A 20394-nucleotide genomic window follows, 5' to 3' on the forward strand; every position below is an offset into this window, starting at 1 on the left:
TCAGATGGCTAGCGTGCTGTGATTGCTGCTTATCATACTGACCAGCATCGCCTCCTTGTGCTGCCTTTGTCTGTCTATTGTATTCACCCTGTCCCCTCATCTTATATTTAGGCTGGAAGCTTTTTGGGACAGGCACCATCTTTTTGTTGTGTGTTTGTACAGCGGCTAGTGCAGTGGGGTCCTGATTCACGATGGGGGCGTGGCAATAATGATGCTTGCCATTAATTCAGAGGAAGAACACCACCAGCACCATGTCATCTTCCATCCAAGATCTCATCGGCTCCAATGCCATTTAGACCATGGAATCAGGCTATGTGATGCTATGGCTGCAGGTCCAGCAATGCACGTGTAATGCTGACAGACCTCAGCAGGTGGGATTGAACCTGGGACCTCTGGAGCTAAATGCATGAGCTAAAAGCCACATGCCTCTTAGCTAAGGCTGCAGCAGACTCATTAATCACTAGATGGTCTAGGTGCCAGTACAGCGGGACAAAGCCACAGGCGCCGACTTCCTCTCTTCCTGAGGGTGCTTGACACCCCACTCTGCCCCAGGCCCACCCTTACTCCACCCCTTCCTCCAAGCCTTCACCCCTGCCCGACCTCTTCCCACCCCCTCCCCCGAGCATGCCCCATCCCCGCTTCTCCCAGTGCCTCCTGCGTGCCGCAGGTGGTAGGTGCTGGGAAGGAGTTGACTAGCGGGCTGCCAGCAGGCAGGAGGCGCTGGTGGGAGAGGTGGAGCTTGGCTGGTGTTGGGTGCTAAGCACCCGCTAATTTTTTTCCATGAGTGCTCAAGGGCCAGAGCACCCACGGAGTCGGCGGGCAGAGCACTGCACCAAGCAGGCACGGGTTACATATGCATTACAATGGCTGACCAGGTGGTACAATAAGACAGCTGCTGTTGCTCCTGACCATGCTCCCGCACTGACCTACCTTTCTACCCAGCTCTTGTAGCTGGGGATATCCTTGGCATAGAGCAATTTGTTGGAGGGGGAGTCCTTGCCCAGGCGGTGCTCGGAGGTGGAACAGGAGTCCATGAAGGTCTGGGCGACGACAGAGAGGCAGGCGTCTGTGATGCTACCCTTGTGGATATCGAACACAAACTGGGGGTTTTTGATTACGTTCACCCAGAACCGGAGAGGGAGGCTGCAGGAAAACAAAGGAATAAAAACAAGTCACAAACCCTAGAGACAGGAGGGGATCTTTCTTTCCCATGTATTTCGGGTCCTACAATGATCTGCTCAGGGCGGTGCCCCTTATAAGCACTAAGTGGCAGTAATGGCCCCACACAGTCTGCAGTGATACCCTAAGCAGAGCTGAACCCATCTCATTAGCAAACCCGGGCCAGGCTAGTGGCCATTTTTCTTCTCTGATTTTCCAGCCACCCCTTGGTCCAGCCCCTGCTGACCCTGCCCACTCCGGAGTGGCTGCCATTTGACTTGGTCTTGTGCCATGTCAAGGGACAGCCAGAAATGCCTGGGTGCTGAAGCCAAGTGGACTGCAGGCACCGTACTGTAAGGCAGAGAGGAAGCTCTCCGTTTTAGGAGAGCCCCCAGTGTTTGCTAGTGTTGGGGTTTATCCAGGGGGCTCGAGAGGTCAAGTGCAGTCTGTTAGTCTGTATCTCAGCGTTCTTTAGAGTGAAGGTCTGTGGCACTGGGCTGATGAGGTGGGGTACTACTAGAGTCCCCACTAATAATCCACTGCATTGAGCAGAATCCAGGGCCTGTTCCCAGCCCGTCAGCCTGGAAGGAGCACATCAGGTATCTCTGCCTGCCTGCCTCCCCCCTCCTCCCGCCCCGCCTCCAAATCCTGGGCTTGGTAATCAAAGGAGAATTATTCTTCCCTTTTCCTTTGGCTCTAAAGCAGGATCAAAAACCAGCTGCTGCTTTCTGTTAGCTTTCAAGTCCCAGCTCTCCCTCGCTAGCCAGCTAGCTACAACCAAGGCTTCAGCCTTAACCCTTGGAACACTGCAGACAAGTTGCTCAATGCCCTCAAACAGCAGAGTGTCTTGTTAGCTGCCTCCATTCTCCACATGCTCCCAATTGCTGCTCTCTGCATGATGGCCCTGTACTGCTTCCCATGCTGACCAACTCTCTGGCTACTTCCCAGACCCCCCTCAGTCAGCTAAACTGCCTTCCATCTTCCAAGCTGCCACACCTGTTCTCAATACCCCCCTTCCCTCTCATCTCACCTTGTGCCCCTCCCAGCTTTCCTGCTACTTCCAACAGGTCACATGAGTCTACAACCCCAGCTACTCAAGTCTCTCAGGGCTTGGCTACACTGGCGCTTTACAGCACTGCAACTTTCGCGCTCAGGGGTGTGAAAAAACACCACCCTGAGCGCTGAAAGATACAGCCCTGTAAAGCCTCAGTGTAATCAGAGCCGCAGCGCTGGGAGCGCGGCTCCCAGCACTGCAAGCTACACCTGTAAGGGATGTGGTTTACGTGCAGTGCTGGGAGAGCTCTCTCCCAGCGCTGGTGCTGTGACCACACTCACACTTCAAAGTGCTGCTGCGGCAGCGCTGCCGCAGCGCTGTCCCGGCAGCGCTTTGAAGTTTCAAGTGTAGCCATACCCTTAGTTCTCATCTGGGCTCCCCCAGGAGGTCTGATGTGGTCTGAGGCTTAACTTTCCTTTCTCAAAGGAGTCATGCCTGGTCCTTTTCTAGCTGGTGGCGCACAGGGCTAGAACTCCTGAGTGATACTCCCATCCCTAACGCTGACCCAGTTAATATCTGGGACAAGGCCCTTTCCCTCTCAGTGCCTCTATTCCTGTCTGACAATGCTTGGCTCTCTGCTAGGGGCACAGCAAGCACTCACTAATGTTTGGAGAGTGCTGTGGAAATGTATAGACATAGTGAAGGCTCAATGTAATGATTAGTTTGAAAACTAGAATTTACACCTCTGCTCTGACTCCTCCTTTGTTCCCATGTGCAAAGCTGTACAATGGCTAGGTCCCCATCAGCAGCCGGAACCCATGTGGTTTGATGGCTGTGGTAGAAAAATCTTTGTTGTTCGACACCGTTTCCCTTTATAGCTTTAAGAAGTGTCATTTTATTCAGGATTCAAACATTTTATCCTAATAGCTCCTTCTTCTAAAGCTTTCAACAAATTGTTTTTAGCTTCCTACGGCCTTAGCGGGGAATCCAGCTTTTGCAGACATGACGATTAGAGGCTTTTTAAACCACGAGGGACTGGTGGAAAAAAAATAAAAAATCTTCAGGGGGCTACCATTTGTTATGGATTCTCCACCCCCCACCCCAGAGGTAAATTTCTAACCCACGGAGCTTTTAATCCTAAAATAACAGCAAAGGCAAAGATGTAATAGCTCCAATTGTTCTGAGAACATTGAGTCCAAGCTGCAGTTTGTGTCAATTGCACACAGTTTAAGTGTGAGCTCCACTCATCTGCTCTCTCTTCCCTTCTCCCTTGCTCCCTGGAGCACGGCTCTGGAAGCATTTGGGAAGGAGCAGCTGCTAACTGAACTGTCACATCTGAGCATCAGCAGGCATTTCCCTTTTGATAGTATCATACATGTAAGGTATGGCTGTTAACTACCTGCCTGTATACAACCTAGCCATTTCCAAAATCTCTTCTCATTATTGGAGAGCAGGGGCGGTCTTGGGGCTAAAGAACTGGACTGCGATGCAAGACACCATGTTCAATTCCCAGCTTTGCCACAGTTCCTTTGTCTGTATAGACTGTAAGCTCTTTGGGGCAGGAGCTAGATTTTATTGTGTGTACAGAGGCCTCTGGGAACTACTGGAGTACAAACAACAATAAATAATTCCTACCCCTGGAATGAAAGGAGGGGTCTGGAATTTACACTCAAAACCACATCTGTCTGAGTGGTGAGGTGAAACAGGTTTGTAGGAGTGGAATTAGTTTATCCTATAATAACCACTAAATAATTTAACAGGCAGTTTGCAGTTTCCTGGATGCTTCATACTTAGAAAAATAACCAGATTTTAACAGATTAAAGTTGTAAATGAAAAGGCAGGGAACACTTTGCTTAATTTTCAGTGCTAATTTAGCCCTTTTGTGGCACTGTCAATAACCTGTAGCTTCTCTGAGGCTGGAGTTCAACAGCAGGAGCTGGTGTACAGGCCAGGACTGAGATGCACTGGCAGAGCTGTCTATGTGCTGGTGGTTCCTGATTTGAACCACGACAGGTCAGAATTGAAATACATTGTCACAGCAGCAAGGAGGTCCCATAATTGGGATGGCACAGGTACCGGAGGTTTGGATTGAAGAGTATTAGCAAAGCTTTGTATCAGGGGTGCCTCCTTCCATTATATCTGAGGGCAGCCAGAATGTGACAATCACCCCCAAGCGCAAAAAGTGCAAAAGTTCCCTGAAAATGAAAAGAATCAGGTTTGTGACTCCCAGGCAGAAGGACAGGGGCAGGGTTTTGCACAAATGTGCGTATGCTGGCATCTTTCTTAACAATGAAAGAAAGGAGGTGTGGCAACAGAAGGTTTATTCTGTGAGGCACATGTGCACTTCGAGCTGCCTCCAATTACACAGACGATGTCCCTCCTCCTCCCGCTCCCAGCTCCATCCCCGCGTTTCCATTCTTTTCCAGGCTGTGGATAATTGCTCAACAGTGGGGTCCACCCCCACTCCCCATGCTCTTACCAATTGCTCTTCCAGGTGTGCCTCACATCTGTGTCGTGGATGCTGTGCTTATCTGCTTGCTCATCCAGGAAATCGAACATGTATTTTATGGCCAGTGGGAGCGCGCTGCCTCGGTGCACAGTACTGAACAAGGTCTCGAACAAGTCATCCACGAATTTCTGCAGCGTACCCTAATGGGAGCAGCAACCAACGGGGTGATGGGAGGCATGTATGCACACTCGGCTAAACAGCAACAGCAGGAGGGGACACCAGATGGTGACACGGGCTATGCACAGCTCCAGAAAGGTATAGGTATAGACCCTATAGGAATAGGTAAGGTATATGTAACCTTATAGGAATGGGCTGGCTGCACTTCTGAGGCACATTGGTTTTATTCTTACCGTTAAGCACCTTTTCTTTTGCTTCTGAAATGCAATCTGTGCTATAACCATTGCTGAGGGCACTACAAAAGGATTGTAGATTCCCTAGGCTGAGACGACGGGTAAAGCATTTACAGACATGGTAGCTTCCTTCCAATTTTTAGTGCTGGTGAAAGGATGGAGCATCTAGAAATTTAGGAGCGATTGCCAGGAAACCAGGGCTCTATTTCTGGCTCTGCCACTGAATTGTTCCGTAACTCCAGGAGCACTTATCCTCTCTGCACCCCCACTCCCTCTGGGTAAAATGAGGATAATAATGCCCAATTCAGACAGGTCGCAAGGCTTCATTAATGGACACTGAAGGCTCGAGACAAGGGCTGAGCATTGTCTCTTTACAGGCCTATTTATATATTTTCCAGGCAGACTCTGGTGCATAGCGATTACCTTTGTAGCTAACAGTCTAGTCAGATAGATCTCAGACACCATCTTACTGCCCCGGTCGCCCTCCTTCTGGTCTCCATGGTCATGGTTTTTGACTAGGTGCCAGACTTTCACTCCGCTTTCTAGGTCAGGGGTGATCATGGGTGCCCTGGAGCGGAGGCTGTCTGGGCTGCCTGTGTACCGGAATGTTGAATCTGAACAGAAGAGAAGCCGGTGATGTCCAAAGGAAGCAGCTTCTATCACTTCTCTGCCTCTCTTTAGCAGACCCCCCTCACTGGATTATTTGCAGAGCAATTAAATAGAATACATTGCAGACACCATTAAAAAAAAAGCAGCATTTGCCACAAGCAGACACACAGGAAAGAATGAGGGGCAGGACTTTGTCTCCAGTGAGGAAGGGGTTAACTCCAGCTGAGCAGCCCCTTGTCCAGGGGAAAGGGTAGGAGAGTGGCTGTTTGTGAGAGGGAGGTGGAAGGCTGCCTTTATGATAATCAGATTTGTTCCGCCCCGGGTGCCCAACCTTTGCTTTCTTGTTATAAGTACTAACCTTTGCTGGGTCATCATACCAGCAGCTTGCACGAGTAGTGATGTTGCCTTCTGGGCAAGGACACAGAAGCCTGGTGGTATCTCAGATACCACTGGGACTGGGTAACTATGTCCACGTGATGACTTTGTAAGGGGGAGGGGCGCACTTTTGAACACTTTTTCCATGACATCATACCTTTAAAATCTGACAAGTTTATTTTATACACATTCCTCAAGGTGACTGTCATTTCAGTGAACTTGAGCAGCTCAGACTCTCTTATTATAGTTTAAACGCCATGTACTCTATTCTCCTCCCAGTATCTCTCCCCCCCGCTACCTTCTGCTCCAGCTCAGGTCCATGTATGTGTGTGAAATAAGAAAAAATGAAATGAAACAGAGGGTATGTCTACATCTACAATTTTGCAGCGCTGGTTGTTACAGCTGTATTAGTACAGCTGTATAGGGCCAGCGCTGCAGAGTGGCCACACTTACAGCAACCAGCGCTGCAAGTGGTGTTAGATGTGGCCACACTGCAGCGCTGTTCGGCGGCTTCAAGGGGGGTTAGGGGAACGCGAGAGCAAACCGCAGGGAAGCAGGTCTCCTTCCCCGCGGTTTGTTCTCGCGTTCCCCGAACCCCCGTGCAAGCAGGTCTCCTTCCCAGCGGTTTGCTCCGGTGTTCCCCGAACCCCCCTGCAAGCAGGTCTCCTTCCCAGCGGTTTGCTCCGGTGTTTTTTGAACCCCCGTGCAAGCACGTCTCCTTCCCAGCGGTTTGCTCCGATGTTTTTTGAACCCCCGTGCAAGCAGATCTCCTTTCCCGCGGAGTGCTGTCGTGTTCCCCGAACCCCCGTGCAAGCAGATCTCCTTCCCCGCGGTTTGCAGGGGAGTTCGGGGAACGCGACAGCACACCGTGGGGAAGGAGATCTGCTTGCACGGGGGTTCAAAAAACACCGGAGCAAACCGCTGGGAAGGAGACCTGCTTGCACGGGGGCTCGGGGAACGCGACAGCACACCACGGGGAAGGAGATCTGCTTGCACGGGGGTTCAAAAAACACCGGAGCAAACTGCTGGGAAGGAGACCTGCTTGCAGGGGGGTTCGGGGAACACCGGAGCAAACCGCTGGGAAGGAGACCTGCTTGCACGGGGGTTAGGGGAACGCGAGAGTAAACCGCGGGGAAGGAGACCTGCTTCCCCGCGGTTTGCTCTCGCGTTCCCCGAACCCCCCTGCAAACCGCGGGGAAGGAGACCTGCTTGATTACCAGAGAGGCTTCCTCTGGTTTGCTGGGATACCTGTTTATTCCACGGAGGTCAAGAAAAACGCTGGTGAGTGTTTACACCTGATGACCAGCGCTGGATCACCAGCGCTGGATCCTCTACACCCGAGTTTCAACGGGTGTACGGCCAGCGCTGCAAACAGGGAGTTGCAGCGCTGGTGATGCCCTGCAGATGTGTACACCTCCTAAGTTGCAGCGCTATAACTCCCTCACCAGCGCTGCAACTTTGTGGTGTAGACAAGGCCAGAGACTGAAGAACACAAGGGAGCACTTGGGGAGTGTCAGTAACAACATGTGGATAGCACACAACTCTTCCCTACAGTCATCTGTTACTGTCACAGAGCTCCATATTCAGATTCTGGGGCCATGTCTACATCTAAAATTTTGCAGCGCTGGTAGTTACAGCTGTATTAGTACAGCTGTATAGGGCCAGCGCTGCAGAGTGGCCACACTTACAGCAACCAGCACTGCAAGTGGTGTTAGATGTGGCCACACTGCAGCGCTGTTGGGCGGCTTCAAGGGGGGGTTCGGGGAACGGGAGAGCAAACCGGGAAAGGAGACCAGCTTCGCCGCGGTTTGCTCTCGCGTTCCCCGAACCCCCCTGCAAACCGCAGGGAAGGAGACCAGCTTGCTCGGGGTTCGGGGAACGAGAGAGCAAACCGGGAAAGGAGACCCGCTTCGCCGCGGTTTGCTCTCGCGTTCCCGAACCCCCTGCAAACCGCAGGGAAGGAGACCTGCTTGCTCGGGGAACGGGAGAGCAAACCGCGGCGAAGCTGGTCTCCTTTCCCGGTTTGCTCTCGCGTTCCCGGAGCCACCCAGCAAACCGCAGGGAAGGAGACCAGCTTGCTCGGGGTTCCGGGAACGAGAGAGCAAACCGGGAAAGGAGACCAGCTTCGCCGCGGTTTGCTCTCGCGTTCCCGGAGCCACCCAGCAAACCGCAGGGAAGGAGACCTGCTTGCTCGGGGTTCCGTGAACGAGAGAGCAAACCGGGAAAGGAGACCCGCTTCGCCGCGGTTTGCTCTCGCGTTCCCGAACCCCCTGCAAACCGCAGGGAAGGAGACCTGCTTGCTCGGGGAACGGGAGAGCAAACCGCGGCGAAGCTGGTCTCCTTTCCCGGTTTGCTCTCGCGTTCCCGGAGCCACCCAGCAAACCGCAGGGAAGGAGACCTGCTTGCTCGGGGCTCCGGGAACTAGAGAGCAAACCGGGAAAGGAGACCCGCTTCACCGCGGTTTGCTCTCGCGTTCCCGAACCCCCTGCAAACCGCAGGGAAGGAGACCTGCTTGCTCGGGGAACGGGAGAGCAAACCGCGGCGAAGCTGGTCTCCTTTCCCGGTTTGCTCTCGCGTTCCCGGAGCCACCCAGCAAACCGCAGGGAAGGAGACCTGCTTGCTCGGGGCTCCGGGAACTAGAGAGCAAACCGGGAAAGGAGACCCGCTTCGCCGCGGTTTGCTCTCGCGTTCCCGAACCCCCTGCAAACCGCAGGGAAGGAGACCTGCTTGCTCGGGGAACGGGAGAGCAAACCGCGGCGAAGCTGGTCTCCTTTCCCGGTTTGCTCTCTCGTTCCCCGAACCGCCGAGCAAGCGGTTCTCCTTCCCTGCGGTTTGCAGGGTGGCTCCGGGAACGAGAGAGCAAACCGCAGCAAAGCTGGTCTCCTTTCCCGGTTTGCTCTCTCGTTCCCGGAACCCCGAGCAAGCAGGTAAGGAGAACCGCTTGCTCGGCGGTTCGGGGAACGAGAGAGCAAACCGGCAAAGGAGACCAGCTTCGCCGCGGTTTGCTCTCTCGTTCCCGGAACCCCGAGCAAGCAGGTCTCCTTCCCTGCGGTTTGCAGGGTGGCTCCGGGAACGCGAGAGCAAACCGCGGCAAAGCTGGTCTCCTTTCCCGGTTTGCTCTCTCGTTCCCCGAACCGCCGAGCAAGCGGTTCTCCTTACCTGCTTGCTCGGGGTTCCGGGAACGAGAGAGCAAACCGGGAAAGGAGATCAGCTTGATTACCAGAGGCTTCCTCCTTCCACGGAGGTCAAGAAAAGCGCTGGTAAGTGTTTACATTGGATTACCAGCGCTGGATCACCAGCGCTGGATCCTCTACACCCGAGACAAAACGGGAGTACGGCCAGCGCTGCAAACAGGGAGTTGCAGCGCTGGTGATGCCCTGCAGATGTGTACACCTTCAAAGTTGCAGCGCTGTAACTCCCTCACCAGCGCTGCAACTTTCTGATGTAGACAAGCCCTGGGACTCTTCCTAACTGGTTAAACTGATTTACTCACACGCAGTCCCATTCAAAGCACAGCCATTACTCACATGCTTAATGTTAAGCACGTGCATGAGTGTTTGGAGGATCAGGGCCTTAATGTCAGCTCTCTGCAAGTCTGATTGCAGCTGCCTGGCCCAATCCAAACAGGGCAGAAGCTGCGTTATTTTTTAAAACAAGTGATGTGGTTCAAGTGTAATAAACAATCAAATTAAGAGGTGACTGAATTAAACAGCAGACAACCTATCATTGGATAGGTTGTATCTGCAGTGTGTGCTTGTATCCTTTTGGCCCCTGTGCAGGCACGGTCAGGGGAGGGGAGGAATGTAAGAATGACCATACTGGATCAAACCAAAGGTCCGTCTAGCCCAGTATCCTGTCTTCCAACAGTGGCCACTGCCACTGCTTCCCTGCAGGATTCTTGATCACACCCCTTACTTTCACCCCCTTGCTCAACACCCAACCTTTCCTGGGGAGCTGGAATAGACTCCTCTTTGGAGCATGGGTAAGGTGCTTCCTTAATCACCCCACTCACTGCTTAGTGACAGGAGGTGCTTCAGTTCCCCAAGGAAATGTATTATCCTGGCTCCACCCACCCACTATCCATTCAGCTTGTGGCAGAACGGTCTAGTGAGACTATCAAACCACCACACTCTCCCTCTCTCTCTCAAATGCTTGCTTTGCTGTGGCCAGCTCATCCTCCCAAGTCTCCACTCGCCTTTCCCAGCACCAGAAAGAATTAAGGGGATCAGCAAAGGAAATATAACAGTTATTATAAAAGTTGGTAAAGTTTCATCCCTGATTAATACGCAGACAAATATGAATATTCCAGCCAATTTAATTAAGGCACGGGGGAGAAAAGGAGGGGGGAAGGCTGGGAAGCATCTAGTAATTCTATTTTTAAACATGGCTCTGTACTGATGCATAATATGGAAAGTAAATCTGCATCCTCATTTGCATTTTGTCTGCACAATTAGAATTATTAATATTAACGTTAGCAAAGATCATGCACACTTGCAGTTCACAAATGCTCTTGCACCTGATGCCGATGAACAAGCACTGGCATTACTTCCCCAATCTGGGTCCCCTCCCCACTTCACCTGAAGAACAAAGGGAACTAAGAACTCTTATTTGCATTGATTTTTATAGGTGGCAAACAACCTTGCTATAGTGCACAGAGCCACAATACTGTTCTGCTAGCTGACGGGTCTCACACCATTCAGATTGCTCTGCATAACTCCTCTGTGATGGTACTCAGAATAAAGATTTTGAGAGCCAGGAAACTGGGAAAGGAGGTGGGTCTGTCAGGAGAGCTCTCTTTGACTAAACAGTCCATAGAATGAAAGAGCTGAAAAAAACCCATGCGCCAGGGACTTCTCCACCATCCTTTATGAAGGTGTATTATTACTACTGTGTATACGAAGCTATAAATCTGCACTTGGCATCCAACAGACTCAATTATTCAGACTGTAAACTCTTTAGGGCATGGTCTGTAAAATGCCTACCCATACTGCTATGCAAATAACATTCCCAATTCCTATGTGTTTAAAATCTTACATGCTGAGTTAAGGATACTCTCACCTGTTGATTGATTACAAGCTGAGACCAAAAAGCTTGTTCCACTAATGATTCCAGTCTAGCTGGAGTCTAAAGATGAGTCTAGCAGTGGAAAAGTCAGGTCGCTGCCTGCCTGTGAGCCTTTAAATCCCCAGCACTTAACCCTGCTTCTTACCGTATCTACTAATGGAGGTTCGAGATATGCTGGCAGAGGCGGGGATGTTATATGAGGAGGTCTGTTTAGGAACGAGAGCCACCACAGAGCGGTCTGACACCTGGTAAGGCAAAGAGACAGAAGAAAGCGGATGAGTGAGATGAGACCACCAGGAGGCACTGCTGCTGCTGTCACCTTTGGAATGTAGAACCCTGCCTGCTAAGCAGCAAACAGTGAAGGATGTAAGTTTTAGAATCCAGACTTTGCAGGGAGCTAACAAAATGACACCTTGTTCATGACGACAAGGGGAAAATACCCGAATCATACTAGCGTGCTGTTTTCTTAACACAGGAGAGATACCCCCGCTTTATCTTGTTGTGTCCTCTGCTGGATTCAAGGCGCTGAAGGAAAGAGATGATAAATAAAGACATATTGAAGACATTTTTGGTCATTTTGATTTAAGATTACATTTTATCCAATAAAAACGGAGAATCTGAAGAACTGTTGCAATCCAATTAAAGTAGTAACGCAAAGGGAATAAAACAGCTATAATAATGTTATAGACCATAAAACACTCTTATTAAACCATTTTTTATTTTAACAATTTTTATGAACTTTAAAAGTTTGATTTATAGCTGAACAAGTCATAAAACCATCTTTCAGGATCTTAAATTGTCGGTCCCTCTGTTACACCAAAAAAGGATTAAACGCTGGGAAGTTAAACTATAAATGAACATTAGCACTAAAGAGATTCTGTTATAGCAGGTTTTAGTGGCAGTGTTTAATTTTACCCTCCCTATAAATCTAATAGTCATTGGAAGTTTTTAACTTATCTTCATTAATTACGAATATACAAATTTCAATGGAATAGACCTTAGCATTTTTTAAATTCTGAACTGAAAACCTTATGATGCAGTATGGCAGGGGAATAGGAAAGTGAACCCTACAGTATCTTCAGGTTGATGTGCCTTCTAGGGCTCAGACAGTGATTTACTTGAGGAGGGTGATGGGTTACAGAAAGAAAACATCCCCTCCTTACCCCAAATTATCTGTCCCCTAGTTCTAAATACTCAATTTACTAGCCAGGGTATTATTCCATAAATCTGGATACTGGTCCGAGTAGCTGCTTCCCTGGAGAACTTATTAAGGACTCCTCCTCTTTTCATGCAGTGACACCCACTCATCTATCATCTCTCCACCGACCACTCTGGAACTTCTCTCTCCATGCTACTCTTGCTCTGAACAGCGGCATATCGGATTCGCTCTCACAAACCGTCTTGGATGGGTAAAATGAGCTGCTTAGTCTTCCTCCTAAACCCTCTTCCCACTTTCATTTTCCTGCACTATTCTTCACATCACCTCCCTCCCTGTCAGCCTCATCCCTTGCACACTCATCTTTGACTTCCTACTACCTTTACACTTCCAGGCTCTCATCACATCTTGCCACTTGACTCTCCACACCATACCGAAAATTTGACCCTTTGATTCTGTCCCTGTGGCCAAAACACACGCCTGGGCCCTGGTCAACTCCTCGTACCTTATGGACTCAATGAAACCCTTATCTCTTCTGTCCATTCTGTCCAAAAGACAGCGGCTAAAATGACCTTCGTCACTCGATCAGCCCATCATCCCCTCCTTTGAAGCTCACCAGTGGCTGCCCAATACAACATGTCTGAACTTCATATCCTTTGCAAGATCCTGCACAGCTCTGTTTGAGCCTTCTCTTGGATGCACTCCTCCTCCTCATTCTAACCCTCCGGCCCCAAAGACTCGCTATTTTTGCAAGGTCCAGAGACTTTAAATCTAACCCTGTTTGTCACATTAGAGGAGACACAAGCAGCATGGCTTAGACAACAACTTAGATTATAAACTCTTCGGGGCAGATTGTACAGTGGCTAGCTCAATGGAGCCCTGATCCATGACTAGAGGCCTGTCTGTGGTTACTGCCATACCAGAAACAACCCTGATGCAAGGAGGTGCAATACCGTCTGATGAGACAGAAAACCAATATTCTGACCACACGTGGTCACTATGGAACCCTGAGCACCCTCCCTGAATATAGGTGGAGTCACAGTGGTGTTGAGGCAAACTTCAACTGGAATGATTACATTTCACCTCCCTAAATTGCCCCTGCAGTTTCAAACTGAAGGTTGTTTGAAAAACTACTGCCAGTGCAAAATAGCTGGCACATTCCACCTTAGTTGCAGGAAAATGATCTCTAATGTATAATGATCTCTAAAGTGCTTTGGGATCCTTCAGGATGAAAGAAGCTATATAAATGTCAGTTATTAATAATAATAAATAATAATAATAATATGGCTTCATGTTACAGCAAAAATGAAGTATTTCTATTTGGCTAAGTACAACACTTCACACCTCTGTTATTTCTCCTTTTCCCGCCCCCACCTCATTTCACCCAATTTATTAAGTCACTAGAAGGAACAATCAAGTGGTGATATTATTTTCTTAGGCTGTTATTAGCTGCCACTTTGGTTTAATTTCAGTAAGGTGAAATCTAAGCATTCCAGTGCAAGGAATACAAAGGAAGCTCTGGATTTTCACACAAAGACGCAATAATTTCCAGGCTGCTGTGGTTGGATACGATTTCATCAGAGCTGTAGTTAACTAGGAGAGAAGTATTAAAAATTCCACACACACACAGAGGGAGTACTCTCGCTCTCTGAAGTTTGGGCAGAATGACTCGTCAGCTAAAAAGCACCAAATTAGCATCAGATGCAATATACATTCCTTTCCCATTCTGCCCTGCTGCCACCACACTCCGATAGAACCCTGGAGATACACGAGAAATTGGCTGACTTTGTTTTACAACTTTACAAATATTCTGGTTCTTCCACTGTCTTGAAACATGCCATGTGAAACCCCTTTACAAATAATGATAAACAATAGAGTGGGGAGAACAACAGACAAGATGTCCAGCTAATACCTTCTTTATTGACATGGCCTGGCAAGGATACCAGAGCAGCTAATGAACTCCAGCTTTGGACATTCAGTAGCCAAACCACTATAGGTGTCTGAGTCTCATTTTCCATATGAATGTTCCCTGGCTGTTGCTAATTTTTCATTTAAAATAGTCTTCTAATCTCTCAGCCCTTCCAGCCTCCCAGTGAGTGATGTCTCTTCATGGTTTGCTGCCTCCAAGTTAACCCTGCGCAAGCCATTGTAAATCATTTGATGTTAAATTCCGAGTGGTTCATTTTTCTTGGGTAAGTCTGTGTGAGCATATACTACAGAGTTTAACAGGGATAGAGTTCTACAGAAATGTAGTATGATTCTACAGAAATTCTTCTAAAAGCCCCAGAGAATTTAACAGAGAATGAGACCCTTTCCACAGGTATTTTTAAACCAGAATACAGAATTCAAGCAGTAGAGATACAGCTCTCTACTCAATTCTATAACAGTTCAAAAATAATCTAGAGAAAGCTGATCGTTTCCTATTAAATTCTATTTGATTTTTCCATACAGGGGATGCTTGTGAAAATCAGATTAAGGCTGGGTAGACAAGACCATCAGCCGATGATATAGGTGAGATGTTATCATCATAAAAAACCCCAGAAAAAAACAAATCTTGCCTTGAAGAGCTGATGAAGAAATGTGGGATTAAGAGAAAGACTTGGAATTAAATCATCAGCCTAATAACAAATGATTGCTGATACTGTCCAACAAACTAGAACCTGCAGCTGTACCACCTTAAAGCATGATCATGCTAAGCAGGAGTAAGGCTGGATTAGTTCTTGGATGGGAGACCTCCACAGAATACAGTACTTAGGAGCTGCAGGAATTGTGTCAATTGTGGGCAATTCACTGATCCTTTTGATTCAGTGTCCCAGTATAGAGGTAAGGGGCTTGTCTTTCAGCTAACACTTCCAGCATGTCCTAGTAGATATACAGAACACTGGACTGGTACTCAGGAGACTTGGTTTCTGCCCCTAGCTCTGCTTCAGTTTCCCCATCTGTAAAATGGGAGTCAAAACAGTGACCGTCTTTGTAAAATGCTTTGAGATCTACTGATAAAAAGTGCTATACAGGAGCTAGGCATTATTATTTAAAGCAAGATTCTGACCACTCATAGTTTCTGAAGATGCCATGGCACTTCTGCCAGAGTCGAGGTGTTAGCTCCACTATCTTATCAGAATTACAAGGCCACACAGTGAGTCAGTGGCAGAGGCAAAATGCTCAGTCTACTAGCCAAAGAGCACCAAAGAGATTAACATGCAACGCGTTTGCAGCATGATGTGCACAGCAGAAATGCTGCTGCAGACATCAATTGCACTTCTCCCCACACAGCTCGCTACATCTTCAGGTCTCAGCATAATACTGCTTTCGCATGAGGGAAAAGAACAAGTGGAACATTTCAGAACCATACAAATGTCTCTCATGAAAGACGGGATGGCTTTGTGGAGATAGCTCTTATTTTCACTAGAAATGGGCCAGAACAACCCTTTGGGAAAGTTCGGGTCGGACATTTGTGGCGTGGGCCCATTATGATGATTTTTTTTCTTTAAATCAAACTGGTTCTCCCCTCTCTACTTGCCTGCTGATCACAAATTGCTCCTCCCCACCTTCTCTTATTAATCACTTCTTTTTCACTCACACTGTCTTGGTGCACATCTACACTGGCGCTGGGGGTGTAATTTTCAGCTTGTGTAGACACTCTCATACTAGCTTTGGTTGAGCTACAGTGTTCAAAATAGCAGTATAGGTGCAATGATGTAGGCGGCAGGCTGAGCTAGCTACCCCGAGTACAATCTCATCTGAGACCCTAGGCACATACTCTGGCATCTAGCTCATCCTGCTGCAGCTACACTTTGAGCTAGTGTGTTAAAAATAAGTGAGCACATGGACCTCAGGATACATGGCCCAAACCAATCCTAAATCTTGCTTGCCAACTTAAAAGCCAACTGTGATGTTTGTATCTGTGATGTGGACACCAATCTGCTAGGAACTGAGCTAAGACCCATGAAACTCATTTCAAAGAGAGGCCACTGAATAGCCATGAGATAAGTCACCTTTAACAAACAAGCAAAGTAAAAAGGGAAAGGTTTCTGTTCTAAAGGCAACTGACTAGTACCTCATGGAAAGATCGGTTTCTCTTAAGAAACCATTCTGCTCAGAAAAAGAAGAGTCCTTGTACTACAGCAACCTCCTTTCTTCTAATTAGTGACTAATTAGAGTTACTGTGAGGTAAGTTGAAGCTACAGGAAGGCTATGGACAGGGGATGAATGAAAGTCCATTAGGGGTGCAGTACCAAGCACTAGGCGTCAAGAGCAATGCCTCTACTAACTTGAAATCAGTTTCATGGGGGGTTGGATACAGTTACACTCCAACACATTCCTTCTCCCCTACAACAGAACATTCCAGCATGTGGTAGACAGACGGACCTGGCTGAGTACGTACCTTTCTCTCTCTCTCTCTCTGACGTATCATAGTTAACACTTTCTAGCTGCTCAACTCTCACCCAAGGCAGGCTATGCTTGGCTGGTGTCATGAGCATAACAGCAGTGAGAGACAGAAAGAAGCTTGAAGGTCATCTGGTCCATCCTGGTCACTGTAAGATGCAGCATCTCCTCTAGCATTCTGACCTGTTTAGTTTCAAATTTCTCCAGCGATGGGACTCCTGATGCTTTTCTTGGGAGACTCATTCCAGAGCTTAACAAATTTCACTGCTTCTCTACTAAGAAACATTTCCCGATGTTGAGGTTTACGTTTACTGTGCTTGGGGCTACATTCCCTTGACTGATGGCACACTCCTCTGTGCCTGCCTTTAATGCTAAAGCTATGCGATTGCTGCACAGGACACAGGGTCAAGGCGGTGCCCCCTTGTTCCTAAAAACTAGGTGCCTTTGGTATCCCCTGAATGAGAACTGAGAATCAACATGTAGGAAGATTGAGAGTGAGAAACTGGAAGACACCAAGGTGCCACAAGTACTCCTGTTCTTTTTGCGGGTACAGACTAACATGGCAGCTACTCTGAAACCTGGAAGAGACTAGTTGTCCATGTAGCTTGGTGCCCTGCCTCGCTGGATCAGGCAGCTAGTCTGCCCCCATAGTGCCTGGTGGCCTATAGATGACACTTCAGAGACGGAAACCCCTCTCCCTCCCTATACTGCCCTCCCCTTTCTCTCACTTAGGCTTCCATTTCCAGGCCTGGGTCTGTGACATGATAGCCCTCTGCAGCCCCCCACATCTTTAACCGTGACACCACAGTCCTCTCTCTGCATACCCAGTCTATCTGGTGAGAGAGGCTGGCATTTTTAATTTAGTCAATTTTCAACTCTGCTAGTTTCTGTAAGATGTGTGTCAAGGCTGCTTTCTCGTATAATGCACGAGCACACTGAACCATTCTGGTTTATCGTAAGAACGTGACCTCCCTGTCTGTCTTGTTAGACGAGACATCAAGGAATTAAATTTCTGCGTTTCTTTCCCTTCCGCTTGGCTGCTTTCTGCGAGCTCTGCGTCAGGGATGGTTTCTTACCTGATAATGCATCAGGGTGTTTAACCGCTTCCAGTCGCCCTCAATCTTGGTGGTGATGTCTTCATCTTGCAGGACCACACGAGCTATCCGGCCTTGCCGCCACTCTGCAGGGACGGGAAGAACGAACAGACATGATGGTCAGGGATGAAAAGCCACCTGTCTCTTCTGTCCACATCAGTTTCATGTGACATTGTAGGAGAGATGAGTCTCTAAGAGGCCAAGCTCCCAGGAAGGGGTGTTCAGCGAAAGGGCTGACTTCTGCTCTTGATTGTTCCTGTGCAGCCCTAAGGAAGTCAATGAGGGTTGCTTCCTTCCAGCTGAGAGCAGAATTTTCCCGAGAGTGGGGGAATGTAATTATATTTTAGGGTGTTTATCTGAACTAAGGGTCCCCCCCCACAACACTACTGTAAATATAGGGTCTTGGAGGTGCATTGTGTAAAAAGCTAATGGTGGTCTGAGGTGTCAGTCACTTGCTCACTGGACAATCGCTCCACTAAGACAGTTTTCTGGGGGACGTTAACAGGGTCTGCAGTATGCAATGGCTAAGACAGGTAAGGAGTTTGACCTAGTGTTGTGTCCTGCAGAAACAGCATCTCCACTGGGTGAGGGGTGTCATGTGTGTTTGGGGGGGAGGTGGGGGAGGTAAGAATAAAGCAAGTGTGCACAGAGCTAGCCATTCTGGCTCTAGCCAATGCGATCAGCTTCCTGAACATTACAAATCTCTCTAAGAACTACCCCAATACTGGCTACCTCTCTAACTCCCCTCTCCCCAGCCCCTCCCGCCACACTTCTCACAGGGCAGGGATGTTCTTACCCAAGTCCATGTCGACAGCCCTTGGCCTTTGGGAATAGGGGACATTTTTGTACACCGCATCCAGAATCTTCTCTTTGACCTGAGTGATGGTGTCACAGTTCAGCACCTTCACGGGGATCTCTGGGCTGTTCTCATTATCGGGGTTCACACAGTTCAGGATCTAGAGAGGGAGAAGTCATCCCAAACAGCTCTCAAGAGGACTTCAGAGAAACATCCAGTATAACAGTGACAACGTTCATTGTGGGACAGACATACTTAACACTGAATTCCCCTGAAAAGCCACACAGTCTACATTCATATCACAGCTGTTGTATCTAGAGTCTCCTTGGGAAACTCATTAAACTAAGAGCTTCAGGGTTTCCATTGGAGTTATGTTTTGAGGAGGGCAAAGGCATGGAGAGCTATAGATATATAAAAAAGGATGACAAGGGTCTGTGATTCCACATGTAAGCTCTGATTTTCCAAACTTTAGCAGCCAGGGCTGTTCGCACACAATCTGCACAAGCAAGTTAGGTACATACTTAATTTGCACATGGCCCTGGCACCCTGAGGTTTTGAAAATTGGGCCCATAATATTACATGCACTTACATCCTACAGATTATTGCACATGCAACACTTGTGGGCCATAATGTTGGAGTATGGACTGAGCCGGCTGAGAATTTGGGCCATAAAATTGTGTATTTCCTGCTTGTGCTTTCAATGAAGGACCAATTCTGACACGAAGCAGCTCGTTCTATCCTGGGGCATCAGAGCTGCATATATCCTGCCATTCCTGTATGGCTTCTCTTCACTTATAGTTGGTCACTTACAGCTGGAGATGACGCGTACGGTTCAAAGCCAGGTCCCATGGACAGCCAACTCACCAATGTTTTGTACTCAATTTGTTGCCGGATCAGCTTGTCCTCACTCAGAGAATAGCGTGCTTCCCCTGTGATGGCATCGATAGGGCCCTTCTCCATCTGCTGCTTGATGGCACAGTACAGCATGAAGAGTGGCTCCCCAGCACACTCCTGTTTGACAAGACACACAGCAAAACCAAAATCTAGGTGAAGGTGCCTCTTTGGCAGGACCATATCTTTAAGCAGGTGCACAGTCCCACTGACTTAATCTTAACAACCAAAGTAAGTGTCTGCAGGTCTGTGGGCCAAAGCAGCACTTGGAGAGGAAAGCCAATGCCAAGGGCCCATTGCTCAATGTGGGTATCATCCTTGGCTTGCTTCCCCACTGATGGAGAGAAGGAATCTGAGAGTATGTCTACATTATAGCTGCTATAGAGGCAAAGCTATAGTGCTGCAACTATGCCACTGTAGCGCCATTGTGCAGACTCTCCCTACGTCGATGGAAGGGGTTTTTCCGTCGATGTAGCTAATCCACCTCTCCCAAGACAGCAGATGTCTTCTGTCAACCTAACTGCCTCTACACTGGGGGGTTAGGTCGACCTAACTATGGTGCTCAGGGTGTAAAATTTTTCACAGTCCTGAATTATGTAGGGAGAGGAGTTGTTTGGGGTACCCCAAGGGGTACAGCGAGGTGAAATGGGATTACACTGAGCAAGGAAAGTTACACTGAACAGTAAGGTGGGCACATTTCCCATCAGAGAGATCCAATGCGCACAGTGCTCCAGGGAAGTGGTAGAAGCTCCATTACCTGGGTTATTTTACATTATACTGAAAAAAAGCAGTCAAGAGTTAACTGTAGGGAACTACACTTTCCTGGGTGGGGCATGGACTAGATGATGCAGGCAGGTCTTTTTCTGAGGCGTGAAAGCCTCCTGTGTGTCCTACACATGCAGCCCATCAAGGCTCACTGCTGGATGGGGATGATACTTTGTTCCTTCTGCTGAATGGAGACAAGGAGACATGCACCAGGCATGCTTCATTGCAGGCTTGTGATGCAAAAAAC

General features: G+C 48.6%; 1 protein-coding gene across 1 annotated transcript in view; it reads right to left on the reverse strand.

The window, feature by feature from the left end:
- The window catches only part of PLXNA2 (plexin A2), a 334324-nt gene that overhangs the window by 6206 nt on the left and 307724 nt on the right, over window positions 1-20394 (reverse strand). Inside the window, 7 exon segments of the mRNA XM_030561685.1 lie at window positions 931-1143; window positions 4632-4801; window positions 5435-5625; window positions 11205-11304; window positions 17678-17781; window positions 18492-18651; window positions 19356-19502. Of these exon segments, the coding sequence (XP_030417545.1) occupies window positions 931-1143; window positions 4632-4801; window positions 5435-5625; window positions 11205-11304; window positions 17678-17781; window positions 18492-18651; window positions 19356-19502 (1085 nt within the window).

This window comes from Gopherus evgoodei, chromosome 4 (assembly GCF_007399415.2).
Source record: "Gopherus evgoodei ecotype Sinaloan lineage chromosome 4, rGopEvg1_v1.p, whole genome shotgun sequence".
Taxonomy (NCBI): Eukaryota; Metazoa; Chordata; order Testudines; family Testudinidae; genus Gopherus; species Gopherus evgoodei.